The 27,988-nt window shown below is 38.6% G+C and overlaps 1 protein-coding gene across 15 annotated transcripts in view; it reads left to right on the top strand.

Moving 5' to 3' along the window:
- Positions 1–27,988, top strand: part of LRRFIP2 (LRR binding FLII interacting protein 2) — a 119,299-nt gene that overhangs the window by 81,861 nt on the left and 9,450 nt on the right. For 7 of the 15 annotated variants that reach the window (XM_060308540.2, XM_060308547.2, XM_060308537.2 and 4 more), the window contains 5 exons: positions 10,101–10,193; positions 13,000–13,092; positions 24,083–24,184; positions 24,463–24,595; positions 26,784–26,833. In XM_060308540.2, the coding sequence (XP_060164523.1) occupies positions 10,101–10,193; positions 13,000–13,092; positions 24,083–24,184; positions 24,463–24,595; positions 26,784–26,833 (471 nt within the window). The remainder of the gene's footprint in view (positions 1–10,100; positions 10,194–12,999; positions 13,093–24,082; positions 24,185–24,462; positions 24,596–26,783; positions 26,834–27,988) is intronic. The other 8 variants (XM_060308545.2, XM_060308541.2, XM_060308548.2 and 5 more) reach the window with 2 other exon arrangements.

Genomic DNA, 27,988 nt, shown 5'->3' with positions numbered 1-27,988 from the left:
ATTCAACCATCACCACAATTTTAGAATATTTCATCACGTCAGAAAGCAATCCTGTACCCTTTAGCTGTCTCTCACTCCCCTCAGCCCTGAGTAACCACTATTCTACTTTCTGTCTCTATAGGTTTCCCTTTTCTAGACTTTCATATTAATGGAATCATATAATTTGTAGTCTTTTATAATTGGCTTCTTTCACTTTGGTTAATATTTTCAAGTTCACCTGTGTGATGCATGCATCAGTACTTCATTCCTATTTATGACCTAATAATAGTCCATTGTATAGGTATACCACATTTTGTTTATCCATTCATGTGTTGATGGACATCTGGTGTTTTTTCACTTTTTGTCTATGATGAATAATGCTGCTGTAAACATTTGTGTACAAGTTGTTGTGTGGACATAAGTCTTTCTTTCTTTTAAATATACACCTAGGAGTGGAATTGCTGGGTCATATGACAACTCTATGTTTAACCATTTGAGGAATAACCAGACCCTTTTCCAAAGCAGCTGCACCATTCCCTCCAGCAAGTGTGTGCAAGTGTAAGCAGGTTCTGATTTCTCCACATCCTCACCAACACTTGTTTTTATCTGAGTTTTTTCCTAGCCATTCTAGCAGGTGCGGTTTTGCTTTGCATCTCCCTGATGACTAATGATTTCAAGTATGTTTTGATATGCTTACTGATTCTTTGTACATCTTCTTTGGAGAAATGTCTGTTCAGATCCTTTGCGCATTTTTAAATTGTATTATCTTTGTGTTACTGCATTGTTAGAGTTTGTATATTCTAGATACAAGTTCCTTATCAGATACATGGTTGGCAAATATTTTCTGCCATTCCATGGGTTGTCTTTTCACTTTCCTATGCTTTATTTATTAGTGTAAGTCCATCTTTAAAGAGAAATTTCCCCTCATCTCTTATTACTCAATGAGACAGTTTACATAGGAAAGGCAGGATTAAAACTTGATTCTTTTCCTTTGTTTACAAGTTTTCAAAATAAGGAATTGGTTGTTTGGCATCTTCTCATAGTGCCCAATTATTTTTTAAAAAATCATGATGAAGGCAAGAATTCAAGCATTTGATGATTTCAATCCATTGTAGCTTTTATTCTTATTGATTTTCAGGTTATCCCACCTTTAACTAATGTGAACATCTTCAGGTTGATTCCCAAGTAATTTTGATCTGAGTCTAATTGGTTGTGATAGCTTCTTTGCTGTCTAGCACAAGAAAGTGTTCTGGACTCGTCTGGTACATTTCCTGCTCCAGACCTGAAATCAGCTGTTAGTACAAGGACCCCTGGTTCTCTTTTAGTGGAGCAGTGTGGGTGCTAAGGGTGTACTTGCCACCAAGATGGTAACTGTTTATAGACCTTTTTAGTGGTTATATCAGGGAAATATGTATATGGTGTATTTTTTTTTGTTTTTAAAGTCAAAATATGTTATGCTTATACTTCTAGTTTATATTCAGGATGTAGGGCTTTTACTTGACCTCCTTTCTCTTATATATGTGTATCTCCTTCTTCCCACACTACCACTCCCAGGTCTCAGAGTCACTAGGGACGCTAGTAATTATGTTATAGTCTATTTTCATTGCTTTATCCCACAATACCTAGAATAGCAATACCAACATTACCACCAACAGTATAATTACTGAAAATAGTTAAAAGTTTTTTTGTTTTTTTTCTTTTTGGTTGTTATTTTGCTTCTAGGTTATGTATAGTACAACCATTGTTTTTAAAAGTTACTTTAAGTAGTTTCTCTGTGCTTATACTACTAACTGGACGTATATAGCTAGGTTCGCTACGTTTTATTTTCAATACTTAGGAATTGCTTTTTAAATTTTTATTACGAAATTACTTTTAATTCTGGTAAAAGCATATAACAAAATCTACCACCTTACCCATTTTAAAGTGCACATTTCAGTAAAGTTTATTCACATCGTTGTCTAAGAGATCTCCAGAACTTTTCATCTTGCAAAACTGAAACTCTGTCCCCATTACACACCTCCCCATTCCTCCTCCTCCAGCTCCTCACAACCACCATTCTACTCTCTGGCTCTGTGAGTTTGACTCTTATAGGTACCTAATATAAGCAGAATCATATAATATTTATCTTTTTCTTACTGGTTTATGTAACTTACCATAATGTCCTCAGCGTTCATTCATGTTGTAGCATGTGTCAGAATTTCCTTCCTGAATACTATTCCACTGTATTTATGTACCACATTTTGTTTATCCATTCATCTGTTGATGGAAACTTGGGTTGCTTCCACAATGAATTGCTTTTAAATTTACTTTTGTTTTACAATTTTGTGAATTATTTACACAGATCTGAATCAAATCAATAAAGAAAATATATTCAAAGAAGTCAGTCTTTTGTCTCTTTCTCTTCATCCCGATTTCTTCCTTCCTTAAGGAAATTTTTTTAACATATTTATTGGAATATAATTGCTTTACAATGGTGTGGTAGTTTCTGCTTTATAACAAAGTGAATCAGCTATACGTATACATATATCCCCATATCCCCTCTCTCTTGCATCTCCCTCCCACCCTCCCTATCCCACCCCTCTAGGTGGTCACAAAGCACCGAGCTGATCTCCCTGTGCTATGTGGCTGCTTCCCACTAGCTATCTGTTTTACATTTGGTAGTGTATATATGTCCATGCCACTCTCTCACTTCGTCCCAGCTTACCCTTCCCCCTCCCCGTGTCCTCAAGTCCATGCTCTATGTCTGCATCTTTATTCCTGTCCTGCCCTTAGGTTCTTCAGAACTGATTTTTTTTTTTTTTTAGATTCCATATATATGTGTTAGCATACAGTATTTGTTTTTCTCTTTCTGACTGACTTCACTCTGTATGAAAGTCTCTAGGTCTATGCACCTCACTACAAATAACTCAATTTCATTTCTTTTTGTGGCTGAGTAATATTCCATTGTATATATGTGCCACATCTTTATGCATTCCTCTGTCGATGGACACTTAGGTTGCTTCCATGTCCTGGCTATTGTAAATAGAGCTGCAATGAACACTGTGGTACATGACTCTTTTTGAATTATGGTTTTCTTAGGGTATATGCCCAGTAGTGGGATTGCTGGGTCGTATAGTAGTTCTATTTTTAGTTTTTTAACTGGTCTCCATAGTGGCTGTATCAATTTACATTCCCACCAACAGTACAAGAGGGTTCCCTTTTTTCCACACCCTCTCCAGCATTTATTGTTCGTAGATTTTTTGATGATGGCCATTCTGACTGATGTGAGGTGATACCTCATTGTAGTTGGGTTTTTTTTTTTTTGGAATTTTATTTTATTTATTTTTTATACAGCAGGTTCTTACTAGTCATCACTTTTATACACATCAGTGTATACATGTCAATCCAATCTCCCAATTCATCACACCACCACCCCTACCCGCCCCCCTCCGCTTTCCCTGCTTGGTGTCCATACGTTTCTTCTCTACATCTGTGTCAATTTCTGCCCTGCAAACTGGTTCATCTGTACCATTTTTCTAGGTTCCATATATATGTGTTAATATACTATATTTGTTTTTCTGTTTCTGACTTACTTCACTCTGTATGACAGTCTCTAGATCCATCCACGTCTCTACAGATGACCCAATTTCGTTCCTTTTTGTGGCTGAGTGATATTCCATTGTATATATGTACCACGTCATTTTCCATTCGTCTGTCGATGGGCATTTACATTGCTTCCATGACCTGGCTATTGTAAATAGTGCTGCAGTGAACATTGGGGTGCATGTGTCTTTTTGAATTATGGTTTTCTCTGGGTATATGCCCAGTAGTGGGATTGCTGGATCATATGGTAATTCTATTTTTAGTTTTTTAAGGAACGTCCATACTGTTCTCCATAGTGGCTGTATCAGTTTACATTCCCACCAACAGTGCAAGAGGGTTCCCTTTTCTCCACACTCTCTCGAGCATTTGTTGTTTGTAGATTTTCTGATGATGCCCATTCTAACTGGTGTGAGGTGATACCTCATTGTTGTTTTGATTTACATTTCTCTAATAATTAGTGATGTTCAGCAGCTTTTCATGTGCCTCTTGGCCATCTGTATGTCTTTGGAGAAATGTCTATTTAGGTCTTCTGCCCAATTTTGGATTGGGTTGTTTGTTTTTTTAATATTGAGCCGCATGAGCTGTTTATGTATTTTGGAGATTAATCCTTTGTCCGTTGATTCGTTTGCAAATATTTTCTACCATTCTGAGAGTTGTCTTTTTGTCTTGTTTATGGTTTCCTTTGCTGTGCAAAAGCTTTGAAATTTCATTAGGTCCCATTTGTTTATTTTTGTTTTTATTTCCATTACTCTAGGAGGTGGGTCAAAAAAGATCTTGCTGTGATTTATGTCAAAGAGTGTTCTTCCTATGTTTTCCTCTAAGAGTTTTATAGTGTCTGGTCTTACATTTAGGTCTCTAATCCATTTGGAGTTTATTTTTGTGTATGGTTTTAGGGAGTGCTCTAATTTCATTCTTTTACATGTATCTGTCCAGTTTTCCCAGCACCACTAATTGAAGACACTGTCTTTTCTCCATTGTATATCCTTGACTCCTTTGTCATAGATTAGTTAACCATAGGTGCGTGGGTTTATCTCTGGGCTTTCTCTCCTGTTCCATTGATCTGTATTTCTGTTTTTGTGCCAGTACCTTATTGTCTTGATTACTGTAGCTTCGTAGTATAGTCTGAAGTCAGGGGGTCTGATTCCTCCAGCTCCGTTTTTTTCCCTCAAGACTACTTTGGCTATTCGGGGTCTTTTGTGTCTCCATACAAATTTTAAGATTTTTTGTTCTAGTTCCGTAAAAAACTGCCATTGGTAATTTGGTAGGGATTGCATTGAATCTCTAGATTGTTTTGGGTAGTATAGTCATTTTCACAATATTGATTCTTCCAATCCAAGAACATGGTATATCTCTCCATCTGTTGGTATCATCTTTAATTTCTTTCATCAGTGTCTTATAGTTTTCTGCATACAGGTCTTTTGTCTCCCTAGGTAGGTTTATTCCTAGGTATTTTATTCTTTTTGTTGCAGTGGTAAATGGGAGTGTTTCCTTAATTTCTCTTTCAGGTTTTTCGTCATTAGTATATAGGAATGCAAGAGATTTCTGTGCATTAATTTTGTATCCTGCAACTTTACCCAATTCATTGATTAGCTCTAATAGTTTTCTGGTGGCATTTTTAGGATTCTCTATGTATAGTATCATGTCATCTGCAAACAGTGACAGTTTTACTTCTTTTTTTCCAATTTGTATTCCTTTTATTTCTTTATCTTCTCTGATTGCCATGGCTAGGACTCCAAAACTATGTTGAATAATAGTGGTGAGAGTAGACATCCTTGTTTTGTTCCTGATCTTAGAGGAAATGCTTTCAGTTTTTCACCATTGAGAATGATGTTTGCTGTGGGTTTTTCATATATGGCCTTTATTATGTTGAGGTAGGTTCCCTCTTTGCCCACTTTCTGGAGAGTTTTTATCATAAATGGGTGTTGAATTTTGTCAAAAGCTTTTTCTGCATCTATTGAGATGGTCATATGGTTTTTATTCTTCAGTTTGTTAATATGGTGTATCACATTGATTGATTTGCGTATATTGAAGAATCCTTGCATCCTGGAATAAATCCCACTTGATCATGGTGTATGATCCTTTTAATGTGTTGTTGGATTCTGTTTGCTAGTATTTTGTTGAGAATTTTTGCATCTATATTCATCAGTGATATTGGTCTGTAATTTTCTTCTTTAGCAGTATCTTTATTTGGTTTTGGTATCAGGGTGATGGTGGCCTCATAGAATGAGTTTGGGAGTTTTCCTTCCTCTGCAATTTTTTGGAAGAGTTTGAGAAGGATGGGTGTTAGCTCTTCTTAAATGTTTGATAGAATCCACCTGTGAAGCCATCTGGTCCTGGACTTTTGTTTGTTGGAAGATTTTTAATCACAGTTTCAATTTCATTTCTTGTGATTGGTCTGTTCATATTTTCTATTTCTTCCTGGTTCAGTCTTGGAAGGTTATACCTTTCTAAGAATTTGTCCGTTTCTTCCAGGTTGTCCATTTTATAGGCATTGAATTGCTTGTAGTAGTCTCTTAGGATGCTTTGTATTTCTGCGGTGTCGTAACTTCTCCTTTTTCATTTCTAATTTTATGGATTTGAGTCCTCTCCCTCTTTTTCTTGATGAGTATGGTTAATGGTTTATCAATTTTGTTTATCTTCTCAAAGAACCAGCTTTTAGTTTTATTGATCTTTGCTATTGTTTTCTTTGTTTCTATTTCATTTATTTCTGCTCTGATCTTTATGATTTCTTTCCTTCCACTAACTTTGGGTTTTGTTTTTTCTTCTTTCTCTAATTGCTTTAGGTGTAAGGTTAGGTCGTTTATTTGAGATGTTTCTTGTTTCTTGAGGTAGGCTTGTATAGCTATAAACTTCCCTCTTAGAACTGCTTTTGCTGCATCCCATAGGTTTTGGGTCATCGTGTTTTCATTGTCATTTGTTTCTAGGTATTTTTCGATTCCCTTTTTGATTTCTTCAGTGTCTCTTGGTTATTTAGTAGTGTATTGTTTAACCTCCATGTGTTTGTATTTTTTACATATTTTTTTTTGTAATTGATATCTAGTCTCATAACGTTGTGGTCAGAAAAGATACTTGATATGATTTCAATTTTCTTAAATTTACCAAGGCTTGATTTATGACCCAAGATACGATCTATCCTGGAGAATGTTCCATGAGCACTTGAGAAGAAAGCGTATTCTGTTGTTTTTGGATGGAATGTCTATAAATATCAAGTCCATCTTGTTTAATGTATCATTTAAAGCTTGTGTTTCCTTATTTATTTTCATTTTGGATGATCTGTCCAATGGTGTAAGTGGGGTGTTAACGTCCCCTACTATGATTGTGTTACTCTCGATTTCCCCTTTTATGGCTGTTAGCATTTGCCTTATGTATTGAGGTGTTCCTATGTTGGGTGCGTAAATATTTACAATTATTGTATTTTCTTCTTGGATTGATCCCTTGATCATTATGTAGTGTCCTTCTCTGTCTCTTGTAATAGTCTATTTTAAAGTCTATTTTGTCTGATATGAGAATTGCTACTCCAGCTTTCTTTTGGTTTCCATTTGCATGGAATATCTTTTTCCATCCCCTCACTTTCAGTCTGTATGTGTCCCTGGGTCTGAAGTGGGTCTCTTGTAGACAGCATATATATGGGTCTTGTTTTTGTATCCATTCAGCCAGTCTATGTCTTTTGGTTGGAGCATTTAATCCATTTACATTTAAGGTAGTTATCGACATGTATGTTCCTATTACCATTTTCTTAATTGTTTTGGGTTTGTTTTTGTAGGTCTTTTACTCCTCTTGTGTTTCCTGCCTAGAGAAGTTCCTTTAGCTTTTGTCATAAGCTGGTTTGGTGGTGCTGAATTCTCTTAGCTTTTGCTTGTCTATAAAGGTTTTCATTTTCCATCAAATCTGAATGAGATTCTTGCTGGACAGAGTAATCTTGGTTGTAGCTTTTTCCCTTTCATCACTTTAAATATGTCCCGCCACTCCCTTCTGGCTTGCAGTTTCTGCTGAAAGATCAGCTGATAGCCTTATGGGGATTCCCTTGTATATTATTTGTTGCTTTTCCCTTACTGCTTTTAATATTTTTTCTTTGTATTTAATTTTTGATAGTTTGATTAATATGTGTCTTGGCATGTTTCTCCTTGGATTTATCCTGTATGGGACTCTCTGTGCTTCCTGGACTTGACTATTTCCTTTCCCATGTTAGGGAAGTTTTCAACTGTAATCTGTTCAAATATTTTCTCAGTCCCTTTTTCTCTTCTTCTTCTGGGACCCCTATAATTCAAATGTTGGTGCATTTAATGTTGTCCCAGAGGTCTCTGAGACTGTCTGAATTCTTTTCATTCTTTTTCCTTTATTCACTCTGCAGTAGTTATTTCCACTGTTTTATCTTCCAGGTCACTTATTTGTTCTTCTGCCTCAGTTATTCTGTGATTGATTCCTTCTAGAGAATTTTTAATTTCACTTATTGTGTTGTTCATCATTGTTTGTTTGCTCTTTAGTTCTTCTAGGTCCTTGTGAAACGTTTCTTGTATTTTCTCCATTCTGTTTCCAAGATTTTGGATCATCTTTACTATCATTACTCTGAATACTTTTTCAGGTAGACTGCCTAAGGAAATTTTTTTAATTAAATGGTTTATCCTTCCATTTTTTTTGAATCTTAAGAAGACATTTTTTTGCCATTCAAAAATATGTATGTGTGTGTGTATATATATATGTGTGTATATACACACACACACACACACATATTTGTATCCCTCCATTCTTAGCATATTATATTGTTCTGCATCTGGGTTTCATCACCTGATGATTGTAGTATAGAGAGCTCTTCCTCGTTCTTTTCTTATAACTGTACACTTATTCCATTGTACTATAGTTTATTCCACCAGTTCCCTGTTAATGGACGTTGGAGTTGTTTGCAGTCTCTTGCTGTTAAAAATAGTCCTACAAAGACGAATGTACTGCATAGGTCTTTCTGTGTTTTTGCTGGTGTCTATGGGAGTCAGAAAAGTAAGTTTGCCGGGTCAAAAGGTGTGGTAATCCTGCTATATGTAACAAATTCTCCTTTGTAGGGATTATACAATTTTGCATTCCCACAAATGAGAGGGTCTGTTTCCTTCTCCACACTACTTTTCCCTGAGTATATTGTCAAGTTTTTGGACTCTTACTGGTGTTTCAGTGAGAAATACAGTTTTAATTTACATTTCCCTTAGTATGGGCATCTTTTCATATTCAAAGCAATTTGTTTCTCTGTGAACTGTCCATTTTTTTAGCCTACTGTTCTACATAATAGTGGGTTTTTTCCTCTTTATTTCTAATTTTAGAGGCTCTCTATATGGAAAGAAAGTAAATATAAATTGTAAAAATTTTTTATAGTCATTTGTCTTTTTGCCTTGCTTATCGTGTTTTTTGCCATTCAAAAGTTTTCATTTCTATGTAGTCTTATTTGTTACCCCTTTCCCCTTCTTGCTTGTGGATTTTTGAGTCATTTTTGGGTAATTTTTACCTGCTCCTTGGTTATAGCAGTTCACTCATCTTTTCTCTAGTAACTGTATGTTCTTACTTCCTTTCTTCTCTCTCTGTCTCTCTCTCTGCCTGTCTTTCTCTCTCTCTTTCCCTTCTGTGCATTTGTTCTGGTGTATGGTACAAAATTTGGTTCCAATTTTCTTTTTCCATGTGTATATCCAGTTATGCCAACATTTCATTTAAAAGTCTATCTTTTCTCATTGATTTTAGCTGCTCTTTTTGTTTTTTTTTTGTTGTTTAATGTACTTGTATATGTAATTGGGTCTATTTATGGATTTTCTATTCTACTCCATTGGTCTGTATTCATGAGCCATTACAACATTGTTTTAATTGTATAAGCCTTATGTTTTAATATCTAGTAAGATTAGCTTTCTTCGTTTTCGTTTTGTGTTTTTCTAGCTTTTTCTTTTCTTGTTTTTCTTCCAAATAAACTTTATAATCAACTTGTCTTACTCTGATGAGAAAAAAACCTGATGGTATTTTTATTTGGACTGCATTAAATATATAGATTAATTTAGGGCATAACATGTATTTTTGTGATGCTGAGTCTTTTCATCCAAGAAGATGCCTTTCCTTTTGTTCAGTCCTACTTCCCTGTCTTCCAGGAATGTTTTATATAATTTTCCTCATATTGATTTTGGGTATATCTTGTAATTTTACATGTATGTATTTACTTTATTTTTTGATATTGTGTTTATTATATCTTCTCTCTAGGTTTTATTTTGATCTGTGATGATTATTGAATTTTGTATGTTAATTTTATAACCTGTTACTTTACCAAGTCATTTCATTGTTCATAGTAATTTTGCCATTGATTAGTTTGGGTTGTCTAGATGTATAATCGTATGAGATGAAAATTGAGAATTTTCTGAGCCTTTCCAAAGAATACAGAATTTTTCTAAGTTAACAATACATGGGCAGTGCAGGTGTGTTTCTGGAGATAACACTTAGCTGCTTAATGGTATATTGTAGATGTTCCAGTCTGTCATGTGCCATGATCTTTGTTAACTGTATCATTTGTTTAATAACAGGAGTTAGAAAGGCAGAAACATATGTGTAGTGTGCTACAGCATAAGATGGATGAACTTAAAGAAGGCCTCCGACAAAGAGATGAGCTTATTGAGGTATGTACATGAACTGTGGAAATACTTAATTTTGGAAAAAAATGCACTGAATTGGATGAGGGCATGTGTGTTGGGAGGGAAGGGAGTTAAAATGCCACAAACTTGTCTCTTCACATTTGGCTGTACCCTAAAATCTTACAAACGTGAAACATGAAGGCAGGCTTAAAAAATTAATACTGTGAACCCTATAAATATTTCGCCTTTTAATAGCAGAAGCTTTTATAATTGTCTTTTATTCCTAAGCACATTGTTTCCTAAAGATATCTTAGGAAATGGGCAAAAGTACCATGATTCTTTGGAATGTAGTGAATGCTATATTTGGGGACATGATTCTTGGGGAATAAGAATTTTGATCGTCACTCAGGTAGGTGCATTTCTGAGATGGCTAAATGAAAAGAAGAAATTGTGTCAAGACGCCTGGTAGTAGACAAGAGGTGAAGGTTGCCCGGGGCTGTGACTCAGGTTCCTGGGGTGGAGGAGCTCTGAGGGCCACAGCAATATCCTAGGAGGGAAGGAGGAGTGTGGGCCTCCAAGGAATCTTTGAAAGCATGTATCATCCTTTTGTGCCTGCCAGCTTGCATGCATCTCTGTTTTTCTTTAAATGTGGTTTTCCTCTTGAGGTTGTCATTTTTTATAAATATGGGGTGAGGTTTGTTGGGAAGGGGTCATGCTCACTTTCTTGGTGAGGTTATCAAGCACGTCTAATGTTAACTTAGTGTTGATCCCGTGGTGATATCAGGAAGGCAGCTTTTTTTAAAAAAAAATAATTTATTTGTTTCATTTTTTAAATTATTTTTTATTTTTTGGCTGCATCAGGTCTTCACTGCGGCACACAGGCTCTTTGTTGTGGCGCGTGGGCTTCTCTCTAGTTGTGGCACGCAGGTTTTCTCTCTCTAGTGTGGCACGCGGGCTCCAGGGTGCATGGGCTCAGTAGTTGTGGCACGTGGGCTTAGTTGCCCCAGGCATGTGGGATCTTAGTATCCTGACCAGGGATCGAATCCATGTCCCCTGCATTAGAAGGCGGATTCTTTACCACTGGACCACCAGGGAAGTCCCAGAAAGGCCAGCTCTTGACAACCCCGGAGATGCCACATGCATCACAGTCAACTCAGCCAGGCCCCTCGTCCTTCAGAACCACCCCCCCTTCCCTCCCTCTTTTTCTCTTCCCCCATGGGCCTGCCTCACTTAATCTCTCCCCCTATAAATGACTTTAAAAACCATTTAATAGAAGAAAAGAAGTGACTCTTTTTGTGGATTTGTGTTACTTTTTTTGTCATTCTTGAGAATAATTGAATTGAACATAGCCTGCTGAAAGCAGATAGAATTTGTGAATTCTAAATGCAAACACAGAACCCTTTGAAAATATCAGATTACATGTGAAGTTAATTGCCTTAGTTTTTCCATATATGGCAAGAAGCATATTATCCAAACTCTGTATCCTGCTGGCAGTTAAAAATCACGTGAATTCTTCTCCCTTTTTGTCCTCTTTTTTATGTGTGTCAATATGCCAGCCACTTGTTATTTCTTTTTCTAATTAAAATATGTACTTTTCCCCATATGGTTTCCAAAGAATAATAAAACTACTTTGGGAGCTGCTTCTCAAATTCAGTAACTTATGTTAGAATTGGTTAAGTGTTCTAGTTTTTAGTTTGTTGATTGCATTTAAGAGCTATTTTAATGCTTGATTTTTACAATTTGTCAGTATGGTTTCCAATTTAAAAGCCCAGGGTGCAGGGTATACAAACTTTAAAAACCTTAGTTTTAAGAGTTTTTTTTTTTTTTTTTTTTTTTTTGCGGTACGCGTGCCTCTCACTGTTGTGGCCTCTCCCATTGCGGAGCACAGGCTCCGGACGCGCAGGCTCAGCGGCCATGGCTCACAGGCCCAGCCGGTCCACAGCATGTGGGATCTTCCCTGACCGGGGCACGAACCTGTGTCTCCTGCATCGGCAGGCGGACTCTCAACCACTGCGCCACCAGGGAAGCCCTTAAGTACTTTTTATGTTTAGAATTAACATCCTTCAGATGTTAATATGCACATTTACTTATAACTGAAGAATCCTGACTTTGCCAAAATAATGTTTTTTGGTCTTTAGAATGGAGAACCACGTGGTAAAGTAGATGAGAAATGTATGAGTAGGGAACGTGGAAGATGATAATTTACCAATAATGCATAAAAGAACCTGCTAAATATAAGAGAGTATAAATTGAGCATCAGTGCCTAGTCAGAAGAGTTAAGAATTGCTAAATGCTAGAAATCTAGTTTTTCTAAAAACTGATGTGAAATGTGTAATTTATGATGTTCTTGCTATCATAGATTCTGCTAACAGGAATTCAAAATGATTGAGCTATGTCCCTCTTGTAGTTTTTTAGTTCTTCTTAAAAAAATAGGGTTCAAAACTACTGCTTGTTGTCTGTGATAAGGATCATTTGTTCATAAGAAAATCTGAATTTCCCTCTCTAAAAGTGTAAGTTGTCCCATGTTTGGGGGAAAGGCACTTATGAGAGGAAGAGTACATGTGTGGAGCTGGGTGTACACAGAAGCCCCAGCTGGCTTGCTGCCTCATAGCTGTGGCTGGAGCAGCTGCCCCCAGTCCTCTCACTTGCTGTCATACCGACACAGCGCCAAGACGCTGGATGTCATCTTTCCTTCTAAGACACTGGATGCCATCTTTCCTGTTGATCACAGACTTTCTGCTTTTGTTAAGTTTCTTTATTGGCTTTATTTTTGTTCTGTTTTCCTCCCTCTAACCCCGTCCCCTTTTTCTTTGTGCTCTTTTATTACTTCTCTTCCCCTCTTCCTCTGCAGGAGAATCAGCGTATGCAGCAGAGAGTAGACACCATGACAAAAGAGGTGTTTGAACTCCAGGAGACACTGCTTTGGAAAGATAAAAACATTAGGGTATGAGATCAAATTGGGCATTGGCCCAAAGCTCATTGATGAGGAATAGACCAATGTAAATTTAACGTAGAGATTCCTAAAATTCTGTCCTTTGACTATTTTTAGAGCATTTATACAGAGTGAAATATGAATAAGCAGAAGACAGAAACTTCCATGGGAAAACCTAATCCTATGCCTGGAAAGAACTCTTCTCTCCAGCTGACTCTGGGCTTGTAAAACCTACAAGTAGGAACTTTCTAAGGAAGTTGTTCTTTATTTCCCCAGGATTTTTATGCAGAAACAGCCACAGGCATTTAATTCAAACTCTGTGGGTAATTTGATATCCTTACATTGTAAGAATTTGGATAAGAAGCAAAAGGATAGGGGGTGGGGGAAAAGTTATTAGCATCCCATAAATCTTTGGTGAATAAAATAGGAAGAGATTAAAATCATTTTAATTACGGAAGTGGATAGGAATGTAAGATTTGCTGGAGCTGCCAGACTATGATGTCACCTCTAATCATATCCTTGCAACTCCCTAAAGCAGGGGCCCAGATAAGGAAAAAGTCTTCAGTGCCTTTTTGCTAAACCCTTCAGGTAGATTCCAAGGACACTGGAGCTGACAAAATCCCTGCCAGTTCATCCCATGTGGCCTTTTGACTGGCAGCCACGTACACCTCATGGCATATGAGCTCTCTGTTCCACAGAGGCTTAACTTGTCAGGGAAGGGCAGCGTGGAGGGAAAAGAGAGAAGGAAACCCTTGGCCTGAAGACATAGTTAGGAAGCCTCCGTTCTACCAGAGGTTAGGTGGGGTAGGGAAAAGCTGGCCAAAATCCCCAAGAGCACCTGTGGTGGACAGGCGTGGATGTGAAGCCCTCCGGATCACACCCTCCATAGTTAGGGGCATTCTGGTATCCAGGTCATTTCACACCTCCAAGGACCCTATCCTCTCAATAGACACTTGGGAAACAAAATTACTTGTTAAAGTGTGGTAGACCAAGCAGTTTTAAAGAAAGCAAGCTACCTTTTAGAGTTTCTGCTGCTAAAATACCAAGTTCCTGTAATTCTGTCTAAAGCTGGAAAAACCTTCTGAGGTATTAATTAACAACTCGGTTAAGAGTTTTGAATTGTGACTGTGAACTACTGATTCTATTTAAATTTTTTACTTGGGAAATTTAAAATGAGACGTGAAAACTGTATAGCAAAAGCAGGTAGTTTGTAAAGTTAAGTTGAAATCTGGTCACTATTTAGAATGGGCTTCTTTTAGGATTTTACATAATTTTCTTTAGCACAGATCTGCAGCTCCATGATTTCTATTTTGTATAATTATCTTAGCATATTAAACTGATTATTTTGGACCAGCCATAGAAAACCCCCAAATCTCTCAGTCCAATAGCTATTCAAAATAAAACAAAAATTTTTTTCTACCCAAAAGATGTACTGATGGTTACAGTATAAATAATTTGACTTTTAAATTTTCCTGCTATTATTGAGTGAATGAGTGGGTATCTTCTTTCTGTGTAGCATATAATAACATGTTCTTTTGGCTTTTGTTGTTGTTGTTGGCACCATTTTTCCAACAGCATTTGCTTATTACTTAGTGTCTGTGTCACATTTATTTTAATTTTTTTTATTTTTTTATACAGCAGGTTCTTATTACTCATGAATTTTATACACATCAGTGTATACATGTCAATCCCAATCGCCCAATTCATCACACCACCACCACCACCACCCTGCTTTCCCCGATTGGTGTCCATACGTTTCTTTTCTACATCTGTGTCTCAATTCTGCCCTGCAAACTGGTTCATCTGTACCATTTTTCTAGGTTCCACATATATGTGTTAATATACTATATTTGTTTTTCTCTTTCTGACTTACTTCACTCTATATGACAGTCTCTAGATCCATCCATGTCTCTACAAATGACCCAATTTTGTTCCTTTTTATGGCTGAGTAATATTCCATTGTATATATGTACCACATCTTTATTCATTCGTCTGTTGATGGGCATTTACGTTGCTTCCGTGACCTGGCTATTGTAAATAGTGCTGCAGTGAACATTGGGGTGCATGTGTCTTTTTGAATTATGGTTTTCTCTGGGTATATGCCCAGTAGTGGGATTGCTGGATCATATGGTAATTCTATTTTTAGTTTTTTAAGGAACCTCCATACTGTTCTCCATAGTGGCTGTATCAGTTTACATTGCCACCAGCAGTGTAAGAGGCTTCCATTTTCTCCACACCCTCTCCAGCATTTATTGTTTGTAGATTTTCTGTTGATGCCCATTGTAACTGGTGTGAGGTCTCACCTCATTGTAGTTTTGATTTGCATTTCTCTAATAATTAGTGATGTTGAGCTGCTTTTCATGTGCTTCTTAGCCATCTGTATGTCTTCTTTGGAGAAATGTCTATTTAGGTCTTCTGCCCATTTTTGGATTGGGTTGTTTGTTTTTTAAATATTGAGCTTCATGAGCTGTTTATATATTTTGGAGATTAATCCTTTGTCCGTTGATTCGTTTGCAAATATTTTCTACCATTCTGAGGGTTGTCTTTTTGTCTTGTTTATGGTTTCCTTTGCTGTGCAAAAGCTTTGAAATTTCATTAGGTCCCATTTGTTTATGTTTGTTTTTATTTCCATTACTCTAGGAGGTGGGTCAAAAAAGATCTTGCTGTGATTTATGTCAAAGAGTGTTCTTCCTATGTTTTCCTCTAAGAGTTTTATAGTGTCTGGTCTTACATTTAGGTCTCAAATCCATTTGGAGTTTATTTTTGTGTATGGTGTTAGGGAGTGTCCTAATTTCATTCTTTTACATGTAGCTGTCCAGTTTTCCCAGCACCACTTATTGAAGAAGCTGTCTTTTCTCCACTGTATATCCTTGACTCCTTTGTCATAGATTAGTTGACCATAGGTGCATGGGTTTATCTCTGGGCTTTCTCTCCTGTTCCATTGATCTACATTTCTGTGTTTGTGCCAGTACCATATTGTCTTGATTACTGTAGCTTATAGTATAGTCTGAAGACAGGGAGTCTGATTCCTCCAGCTCCATTTTTTTCCCTCAAGACTGCTTTGACTATTTGACACACACTATTTTGTGTCTCCATACAAATTTTAAGATTTTTTGTTCTAGTTCCGTAAAACATGCCATTGATAATTTGATAGGGATTGCATTAAATCTCTAGATTGCTTTGGGTAGTATAGTCATTTTCACAATATTGATTCTTCAGTCCCAGAACATGGTATGTCTCTCCATCTGTTGGTATCATCTTTAATTTCTTTCATCAGTGTCTTATAGTTTTCTGCATACAGGTCTTTTGTCTCCCTACGTAGGTTTATTCCTAGGTATTTTATTCTTTTTGTTGCAGTGGTAAATGGGAGTGTTTCCTTAATTTCTTTCAGATGTTTCATCATTAGTATATAGGAATGCAAGAGATTTCTGTGCATTAATTTTGTATCCTGCAACTTTACCCAATTCATTGATTAGCTCTAATAGTTTTCTGGTGGCATCTTTAGGATTCTCTGTGTAGTGTTTCATATCATCTGCAAACAGTGTCAGTTTTACTTCTTTTTTTCCAATTTGTATTCCTTTTATTTCTTTATCTTCTCTGATTGCCATGGCTAGGACTTCCAAAACTATGTTGAATAATGATGGCGAGGGTGGACATCCTTGTCTTGTTCCTGATCTTAGAGGAAATGCTTTCAGTTTTTAACCATTGAGAATGATGTTTGCTGTGGGTTTGTCATATATGGCCTTTATTATGTTGAGGTAGGTTCCCTCTATGCCTACTTTCTGGAGAGTTTTTATCATAAATGGGTGTTGAATTTTGTGAAAAACGTTTTCTGCATGTATTGAGATGGTCATATGGTTTTTATTCTTCAGTTTGTTAATATGATGTATCACATTGATTGATTTGTGTATATTGAGGAATCCTTGCATCCCTGGGATAAGTCCCACTTGATCATGGTGTATGATCCTTTTAATGTGTTGTTGGATTCTGTTTGCTAGTATTTTGTTGAGAATTTTTGCATCTATATTCATCAGTGATATTGGTCTGTAATTTTCTTTTTTTGTAGTATCTTTATCTGGTTTTGGTATCACAGTGATGGTGGCCTCATAGAATGAGTTTGGGAGTGTTCCCTCCTCTGCAAGTTTTTGGAAGAGTTTGAAAAGGATAGGTGTTAGCTCTTCTCTAAATGTTTGATAGAATTCACCTGTGAAGCCATCTGGTCCTGGACTTTTGTTTGTTGGAAGATTTTTAATCACAGTTTCAATTTCATTACTTGTGATTGGTCTGTTCATATTTTCTATTTCTTCCTGGTTCAGTCTTGGAAGGTTATACCTTTCTAAGAATTTGTCCATTTCTTCCAGGTTGTCCATTTTATTGGCATAGAGTTGCTTGTAGTAGTCTCTTAGGATGCTTCGTATTTCTGTGGTGTCGTAACTTCTCCGTTTTCATTTCTAATTTTATGAATTTCAGTCCTCTCCCTCTTTTTCTTGATGAGTCTGGCTAATGGCTTATCAATTTTGTTTATCTTCTCAAAGAACCAGCTTTTAGTTTTATTGATCTTTGCTATTGTTTTCTTTGTTTCTATTTCATTTATTTCTGCTCTGATCTTTATGATTTCTTTCCTTCCGCTAACTTTGGGTTTTGTTTTTTCTTCTTTCTCTAATTGCTTTAGGTGTAAAGTTAGGTCGTTTATTTGAAATGTTTCTTGGTTCTTGAGGTAGGATTGTATAGCTATAAACTTCCCTCTTAGAACTGCTTTTGCTGCATCCCGTAGGTTTTGGATCGTCATGTTTTCATTGTCATTTGTCTCTAGGTATTTTTTGATTTCCTCTTTGATTTCTTCAGTGATCTCTTGGTTATTTAGTAACGTATTGTTTAGCCTCCATGTGTTTGTGTTTTTTACATTTTTTTCCCTGTAATTCATTTCTAATCTCATAGCGTTGTCGTCAGAAAAGATGCTTGATATGATTTCAGTTTTCTTAAATTTACTGAGGCTTGATTTGTGACCCAAGATGTGATCTATCCTAGAGAATGTTCTGTGCGCACTTGAGAAGAATGTGTAATCTGTTTTGGGATGGAATTCTTATAAATATTAATTAAATCTGTCTAGTCTATTGTATCATTTAAAGCTTGTGTTTCCATATTTATTTTCATTTTGGATGATCTGTCCATTGGTGTAAGTGAGGTGTTAAAGTCCCCCACTATTATTGTGTTACTGTCGATTTCCTCTTTTATCGCTGTTAGCAGTTGCCTTATGTATTGAGGTGCTCCTATGTTGGGTGCATATATATTTATAATTGTTATATCTTCTTCTTGGATTGATTTCTTGATCATTAGGTAGTGGCCTTCCTTGTTTCTTCATTTTAAAGTCTATTTTATCTGATATGAGTATTGCTACTCCAGCTTTCTTTTGATTTCCATTTGCATGGAATATCTTTTTCCATCCCCTCACTTTCATTCTGTATGTGTCCCTAGGTCTGAAGTGGGTCTCTTGTAGACAGCATATATATGGGTCTTGTTTTTGTATCCATTCAGCAAGCCTGTGTCTTTTGGTTGGAGCATTTAATCCATTCACATTTAAGGTTGTTATCAATATGTATGTTCCTATGACCATTTCCTTAATTGTTTTGGGTTTGTTTTTGTAGGTCCTTTTCTTCTCTTGTGTTTCCCACTTAGAGAAGTTCCTTTAGAATTTGTTGTAGAGCTGTTGTGGTGGTGCTGAATTCTCTTAGCTTTTGCTTGTCTGTAAAGCTTTTGATTTCTCCATCGAATCTGAATGAGATCCTTGCTGGGTAGAGTAATCTTGGTTGTAGGTTCTTCCCTTTGATCACTTTAAGTATATCGTGCCACTCCCTTTTGGCTTGTAGAGTTTCTGCTGAGAAATCAGCTGTTAACCTTATGGGAGTTCCCTTGTATGTTATTTGTCATTTTTTCCTTGCTGCTTTTAATAATTTTTCTTTGTCTTTAATTCTTGCCAATTTGATTACTATGTGTCTCGGCGTGTTTCTCCTTGGGTTTATCCTGTATGGGACTCTCTGCGCTTCCTGGACTTGGGTGGCTATTTCCTTTCCCATGTTAGGGAAGTTTTCAACTATAATCCCCTCAAATATTTTCTCTTGTCCTTTCTCTCTCTCTTCTCCTTCTGGGACCCCTATAATGTGAATGTTGTTGCATTTAATGTTGTCCCAGAGGTCTCTTTGGCTGTCTTCATTTCTTTTCATTCTTTTTTCTTTATTCTGTTCCGCAGCAGTGAATTCCACCATTCTGTCTTCCAGGTCACTTATCCGTTCTTCTCCCTCAGTTATTCTGCTATTGATTCCTTCTAGTGTATTTTTCATTTCAGTTATTGTATTGCTCATCTCTGTTTGTTCTTTAATTCTTCTAGGTCTTTGTTAAACATTTCTTGCATCTTCTCGATCTTTGCCTCCATTGTTTTTAAGGTCCTGGATCACCTTCACTATCATTATTCTGAATTCTTTTTCTGGAAGGTTGCCTATCTCCACTTCATTTAGTTGTTTTTCTGGGGGTTTATCTTGCTCCTTCATCTGATACATAGTCCTCTGCCTTTTCATCTTGTCTACCTTTCTGTGAATGTGGTTTTTGTTCCACAGGCTGCAGGATTGTAGTTCTTCTCTCTTCTGCTGTCTGCCCTTGGTGGATGAGGCTATCTACTTGGCTTTTTTTTTTTTTTTTTTTTTTTTTTTTTTTTGCGGTACGCGGGCCTCTCACTGTTGTGGCCTCTCCCGTTGTGGAGCCTCTCCCGTGTCTCTCCAGACACGCAGGCTCAGCAGCGACAGCTCACGGGCCTAGCTGCTCCACGGCATGTGGGATCTTCCTGGACCAGAGCACAAACCCGTGTCCCCTGCATCGGCAGGCAGACTCTCAACCACTGCGCCACCAGGGAAGCCCTAGGCTTTTTTTTAAAATTAAACTTTTTAAAAATGTTTGAGGTCATTGTAGGTTCACATGCAATTGTAAGAAATAATACAGAGATCTTGTATGCCCTTTATCCAGTTTTCCCAAAATGTAACATCTTGTAAAACTATAGTACAACAGGTGTATTGACCTTGATATAATCAAGATGCAGAACCTTTTCATCACCATAAGGGGTCCCTCCTGTTGCCCTTTTACAGCCATATCTACTGCCTCCCCTTCACCATCCCAGGTGCTGGCAACTGCTAATCTGTTCTCCATTGCTATAATTTTGTCATCTTAAGAATGTTGTATATGGGATCATACAGTATGCAGCCCTTTGGAGTTACATTTTTTTCACTCAGAATAATTCCCCTTAAGATTCATCCAAGTTGTTTCATGCATCAGTAGTTTGTCCCTCCTTTGACTTAAAAGAAATTTTTTTAATTGTGGTAAAGTCCAAAAAAATAACAGAAAATTGACCATTTAAATTTAAATGTAGAGTTTGGTGGTATTAAGTCCATTGACATCCTTGTGCTACCTCACCATCATCCATCCATAGAAACCTTTGCATCTTGCAGAACTGAAACTGCCCATTAAATAGCAACTCCCCAATTTCCCCTCCTCCAGCCCCTGGCAGCCACCCTTCCACTTTCATTTCTATGAATTTGACTACTCTTGGTACCTCATAAAGTGGAATCATACAGTATTTGTCTTTTTGTGACTAGCTTATTTCACTTAGCATATATCCTCAGGGTTCAGACATGTTGTAGCATGTGTCAGAAGTCCTTCCTTTTTAAGAATGAATAATATTCCAATGTATGCTTGTACCGCATTTTGTTTATCCGTTCATCTGGACGCTTGGTTGCTTCCACCTTTTTACTATTGTGAGTAATGCTGCCGTGAACATGAGTTTGCAAAACTCTCTTGGTGATTTCTTTTGGGTATGTACCCAGGAGGGGAATTGCTATATTATATGGTAATTCTATGTTTAATTTTTTGAAGAACAGCCATACCGTGTTCCATAGCAGCTGCACCATTTTATCTTTCCACCAGCACTGTTCAAGGATTCAAGTTTCTCTACATCCTTGACAACGCTTGTTTCCTCTTTTTTTCTTTCTTTTTTTTTTTTTTTGATAGTAGCCATCCTAATGTGTGTGAGGTGGTCCTCCCTTGACTTTTAGAAGACACATTTTTAAATATGATCTGTGACTACCTAATATATCACTTGTCTCTAGGAGCTTCATTATCAAGATTTAAATTTAGTAACTCCATGAAGGAACATGGCCATTATTCTCATATTAAAGTTCAGTTTTCTTTAGTTCTTTCATTGATCCTCGTGGTCGTACCTCTAGTGTAGTTCTGAGCACCCAGTGGTCATGCGTATAATCAATACATATGAAGGGCTTGTATATCCCTATAGCCCAGAACAAGGCTCACTCCCATTCTGACTAAAGATATTTGTGCCTGTATGTAATTATAACCTGTTGTCCAAAAGTTCAGCCTTTAGGCTTCTTGACACTAGAATTTGAGGTTAGGTCAGGGGTAAAGAATTACTTAGATCTCCACAAGCATGTACTTTTTACCCTAAAAAAAAAAATCTCTAGGAACAATTATGGAATACAAACACAAGGGTAGTGATTATATGGTCAGGTAATACAGAGGATTTCAGATCCAGTGTGAATACATTTGGTCCAATTATAAGATACTTCAGTAGTCCTCAAACTTTGTGGTGAAATGGAAGGATTTGCAGGATGTATTTTATTTTCCCATCCATAATTATGGGAAGATGAAATTTAAAAGTCCAAAAGTAAAGATAAAATCTGCTATTAGATTGGGAAGAGGAGCAAATGGCATGTACTAGCATTTGATAGAATTCTGGGTTTCAAATTGGTCTGTTCCTAACGGGTCTTTTATCTCCAGTGGTGTTTCTACAGAGCATGTTGTGACAGTGGTTGCTGACCCAGTTACGTGTGGTGACGCATGGCACGACTATGCACACAGATACCATAACCCAAAATAGCCAACGCAGCAGAGATGAGAGTGGCTGTCAGTAGATGGGAGAGTATTGCTTGGGCTTTGCTGTCCTAATGTTACACTTGCTAGTAATGTAATGGAGTGTTAATACTAGCTTGGAGTGGTAGAGTAAATGCCTTATGGTGCTAGAAACGCAGATTGTTAACTTACACACAGACTGTAGACACACAGTATGAATGTAAATTGTTGAAAGGAAGTTAGATGTTCATGTTGCAGTTTGGGCAGGTAAGGAATAGGACTTGCCCTGTGAACTACTTTTCCAGTACTATCTGGGATGACAATAAGGGAACATAATTGTGGCCTTCATGGGGCGACGATAGATAAAGAGTACGCAAGGGCTTTGGAACCAAAAAGAACTGGATTCATTTTCTGGCTTTACCAGTTACTGTGACTTTGGGTGAAAACGTAGCCTCTCTGAACCTCAGTTTTCTGATCTGTGAAATGGGCATAAGGAAAGTACAGGGTATATAAGGGAGAAATTAAGTTAAAAATATATTGAGAGAAATTATATGTATATTTAACACCTGGAGCTACACAAATGACAGTTGCTATCATCCATTATTTACTTATTGGTTGGAAAATAGGATTATAATGATTTAAAAAGTTGTCCAGCTATTCAGCAGTCAGTAACGAAGCAGTTAGCCCACTTCTAAACTCTGTAAACCAAGAGGAAAGTTACCTGTTGTAGTTTAACTTCTTAGATTAATGGGAATGCTGGTAGAAAACATTAAATATAGGAACAAATGTGCAGAGAAAGGCTTTTTCAAATAGCGCAGCTGTCAGATACCTGCACAGACTGCTTATCCTGGGTGGGTTCTGAAGTATGGGGTATTTTATTACACAGAGTAACAGTATGTCATTGTTGACCAAACGTGTGTTCCTGCTTCTGCACCACTGTCCTGAGCTCTTGACAGTGTGAGATTTAGGCAATGGTGGGAAAAATGGAACCCAGTCTGGCTTTTCCTGAGCCTTGCTTGCATCTTACACACTGCAGGCAGGGTGCTTGACACTGAGTACTCCTTTCAGCCTGTGCCCGTAGGATGCTGCTGTTATTTATCCCCTTTTCCAGTGAGGAAACTGAGGCATAGGTCAGTTAATAGGTGCCAGGACTCAACGTCCTGTTTCCAAACCCATATTCTGCTACCTGCCATAGGTGGACTATATTTATTTTGTCAGTATTTTTTTTTGGTTTTTCACATTTTGAAGGTATATCAGAAAACCAAATAACCGTTACTTAGTTATTATTTTGTTAATTAAATTAACAAAAACAGATCCTTGAGAATTTTGGGGGGGGGGAGATTAGCTTTTTTTTTTTTTTTTTTGCGGTACACGGGCCTCTCACTGTTGTGGCCTCTCCCGTTGCGGAGCACAGGCTCTGGACGCGCAGGCTCAGCGGCCATGGCTCACGGGCCCAGCCGCTCCGCGGCATGTGGGATCTTCCCAGACCGGGGCACGAACCCGTGTCCCCTGCATCGGCAGGCGGACTCTCAACCACTGTGCCACCAGGGAAGCCTGAGATTAGCTATTTTTAATTAAGCGGTATCTGAGGGATATTTTACCATACTCCTGGAGAACTATTACTACGGCCAGTGTTTAATTAAAATACCTGTATATATACTGGTTGTTTTCCTCCAGAACTAATTTTTATTTTTTAAAAAATCAGGTATATTCTTGAATATACTTTAGTTTAACATGAAACGTGGGTTTTTTGGTCTACCAAACAAACGTACTTAGGAGGTTTGTAAGGAAGACTTTATTTTAGTATTACTAAATGACTGAAAAAGAAAGATTTGTTTTCTTGCCTGATGTGATAAGCATGTTTTGCCAAATTTATGCACGATTAACCACTTACTATTAAAACTTTCTTCTGGAGATAGATACCCGTATAACTGTGTATTTCCTCCCATATCTAACTGCTTGTTTCCAAAGCTTTTAATGCTTCCTTGTCTCCTATGCCTTTATCTTTTTTGAATTTGAATTAGGTACTTCTCTGCTACCTTTCACTTGCTCTTTTTCTGTGCCATTCTTTCTCTTGCTACCCTGTCTAAACCAGGCCCTAGAGAAACAGAAAGAATACATTGGCTGCCTTAGGAGTGAGCGGGACTCGCTCAGAGAGGAGCTGGCCGAGCTGAAGGCAGCAGTGGAGACGGGAGAGGTACGTGAGCTCCCCCGCGCGCCAGGCCCTCACTGCTTTGTTCCTCCTTCCTTCCGTCCTGTCCTCTTTCCAGCCTGAATACAAAGCACAGTGTTCACTCCTCAGCCCAGATTTGGTAGGTGTGAGTCCTGTCTCTGCAGAGCTAGATTCCGTGTAGCTAGTGCTGACCAGGTGTTCCCGTGGCAGGCATGTGTTGTCACAGGGTCAGTCGCCTCACTGCCATGTCCTCCTTCCCTGGGGGCCGTTTTTTGTGATGGTGGGTTTCTTCCTCTCTGCAGAAACATGGCTTAGTCATCATCCCCGATGGCACTCCCAACGGCGACGTCCACCAGGAGCCAGTGGTCGGAGCCATCACTGTTGTGTCTCAGGAAGCCGCTCAGGTCTTGGAGTCGGCAGGAGAAGGGCCACTGGGTAAGACACCGCCACTGTATTGACTTGGATTAATGCTGTCCTCTTGGACTTCCAGCTTGTTCACATCCTCTTTTGGAAAACAAAAACACACCAGGTCTGTCTGAGCCTTATCTAGATCCCTAACGGGAAGAAATCTGGGCATGCTGTCTTCAGACATCCTTGACCTTGGGAAACCAGCATTGGGGTCATTGACAGGCAGTAAGTGTAACTGTAAGGCCCCTGGTTGGAAGCACTGTGGGTGTATACATGTTGCTTTTTCACTTAAATACAACCTTCTGCAAAGAGATAATCTAGCACATCCGTCCGGGGGAACCAGTGGGCTGGTCGGCAGCTTCCAGAGTACGTGTAAGTTTCTTCTTCCTGGAGCATCTGGTTTTCTGTCCTGCTACTCATGCCAGGATTCTGTAGCTCTTTGCCACTGCATTTCTTAAGGCAACAAACAGACGACCAAGAAGATATCAGAGGAGTGTTATTCCAGAGCAGGGCTTCTGAGCCTCTTAAGGGCTAAGCCTCTTAAATTTGACCCCTTGAGAACCTAATGACACCTGTCTCAGGAAACCACTCAGATGCCCATCTATTGCCTCCACTAAGATTCCTATTCTAGAGAAGAAGAATGGCACAAGTAGATACTGTATCATCAGCTCACTTTTGTATTAAAAAATGATCGTTTTTTCTTCTTTGTCTTATTTTCATATATATGTAGGTTTCCTAGAAGAATAGATATAATATAAAGGGGGGCGGGCAGCCAAAAAACGTTTTAAAGGGCACATTCTCTAACGTACAGAATTCTGGAAGTGTAACTGTCGAGAACTTTGATAAAGCAGAGGATGCCGGCGAGGTGAGTGAGAGCTGCCGTGGGGAATAGACTGAGTGTACAGCCACGGGCAGCTCAGATGGTTTTCTCTGCCTGATGGGAGGTGCCGAAACATTTGGCCATGACCTTGGTGGATTGTGGGGAGTGCTGGCTCGGTGTCAGGTGCTTTTGTAAAAAACTCATCTGTAGGTGTCCCCTCAGTCCAAGGGGCCTTTTTTTTTTTTTTTGGCGGTACACGGGCCCCTCACCGCTGTGGCCCCTCCTGTTGCGGAGCACAGGCTCCGGACACGCAGCCTCAGCAGCCATGGCTCACGGGCCCAGGCGCTCCGCGGCATGTGGGATCCTCCCGGACCGGGGCACGAACCCGCATCCCCTGCATCGGCAGGCGGACTCTCAACCACTGCGCCACCAGGGAAGCCCCAAGGGGCCTATTTTAATGCATGTTGGGAAGAAGCAGCCCTCCCCTCCGGCCAGGAGCAAGCCCTAGCAGTCCTGCTACCAAGCCTCAAATGGCTCTTTTGGGGTTTTTTTTTGGTTTGTTTGTCTTTTTAAGATGTTGGGGATAGGAGTTTATTAATTAGTTAATTTATCTTTGCTGTGTTGGGTCTTCGTTTCTGTGCGAGGGCTTTCTCTAGTTGCGGCAAGCGGAGGCCACTCTTCATCGCGATGTGCGGGCCTCTCACTATCGCAGCCCCTCCTGCCACAGAGCACAGGCTCCAGACGCGCCGGCTCAGTAGTTGTGGCGCACGGGCCTAGTTGCTCCGCGGCATGTGGTATCCTCCCAGACCAGGGCTCGAACCCATGTCCCCCGCATTAGCAGGCAGACTCTCAACCACTGCGCCACCAGGGAAGCCCCTCAGATGGCTCTTGACGGCACACATCTTAGAGTTGGTCCCCTTCCCTCCCCCAACTAGCTTCGTGGGCCTCTGCTTCTTCCATCATTGTGTTCCTCTGTTTTCTTTGCTCTAGCACCCCTCTCAGGCCCATTCTTAGTCCCTGCCTTCTCTCCCATAGTTTGTTTTCTCCTGCTAAGGGCTTAAGAGCCTGTGGGAGTACCCTTGGCTTTGAGTTGTCTATCTACTGGTAAAACTTGGAAATTTTTGAAACAAGGAAATGATCTTTGTACTTCATTTTGTCTTCAGATGGAAAATCACTGCTCTTGGGAGCAAATGTTGTATTTAGTGCCCTGATAAATATCAGTTGTGTGGAAATATGTGTTGAATAATTAAGTACTTTTCCTTTCACCATTAAAGCCTTCATGTCTTGATATTCAGAGCTATGAACTGTTTATCAGATGTTTGCCATTTGTGAATTTGAAGAATTATTTTAAATTGTTTATGTACTACAACATTACAAATTTTTCATTTGTTTTAGATGTAAGGCTACGAAAACTTGCTGGAGAAAAGGAAGAGCTACTATCACAGGTAAAGGTATTCTTCTCATTGGAAGGGGATGTTAATTGTAACTGACTAAATCATATGGTAAAATGTTAGCAAACTAAAATGTACACTAGAAAGAAATGTGCTTGTTTCAAACATCATTACTCAAGTAAGAGTTGAAGGATAAAAAGATAATTCATCTTTGTTGTCTCCTGTTCTTTAAAAAAAAAATTAAAGGACACGAAGTTTAAGGAGTCAAATAGTTTTAAAAGCCTGTTCTGAAGACAGAAGTGCCCTGCCCTGCCCTCTCCCCACCTCCAGCCCCAACCATCCCTTTTGCTTCCTTTAGCTGATTCTTGTGGTGTGTACCGCCCTTGTATGCTTCTATATAACATGCTTATGTTGCTTCTTGATTGTTCTGTTTAAGGCTACTCTGTTGACATCCCTCTATGGGACGTAAGGATTTATCTTTCCTTCATCCCCTCTCCCTACCACACGCATGTATACTTTCCATTCCCACATCCTCCTAATAAAGGAGCAGTGAGATTCCAGTCTGTTTACGTTATCAGGACTCTGTAAACACTGCTCACAGTGGAGCCATGGAACATTCTAGGATTCATCTCCTTCACAACTCCTTAGTTCGCCTGAAGTTAGTATTGTGGTTTTTCTTGTCATTTGCTTGGTTTCCTATGTATTTGTTACTAATCTAGCTGCAGACTCTCCAATAGTCGTTTCAGTCCACTCTTGGTGTTTTCAGATGCATCAGGTATTCCCTCAGTTCCATCTCTTTTGGTTCTTGGTGCATCTGACTCGCCCCTTGTGAACTTAGAGGCTCGCTCCCCCGGGACAGAGACGTGACCACCTTTCACCATCATCTAGAGTTTCCTTTGCCTGTGCTTCAGGCTGGAGCAGCATCTTATGCCTCCCTCCTTCTGTGTCCATTCTCTTATTCTGGTACAACCCCCAGTAGCTTCCTGAGGAAAGAGTTTTGGGGATGTAAATTTTTCTTAACTTTGCAGGACTGAAATGTCTTCATTTTGTCCTCTTACTTGATTAACAGTTTGATGGGGGTATAGAATTCCTCATTGTAATCATTTTCATTCTTTTTTTTTTAACTTCTTTATTGGAGTTAATTGCTTTACAATGGTGTGTTAGTTTCTGCTTTATAACAAAGTGAATCAGCTATACATATACATATGT

Source organism: Globicephala melas, chromosome 11 (assembly GCF_963455315.2).
Source record: "Globicephala melas chromosome 11, mGloMel1.2, whole genome shotgun sequence".
Classification (NCBI taxonomy): Eukaryota; Metazoa; Chordata; class Mammalia; order Artiodactyla; family Delphinidae; genus Globicephala; species Globicephala melas.
Note: the sequence above shows the minus strand (reverse complement) of the source record. Positions and strands in the feature narration are given on the sequence as shown.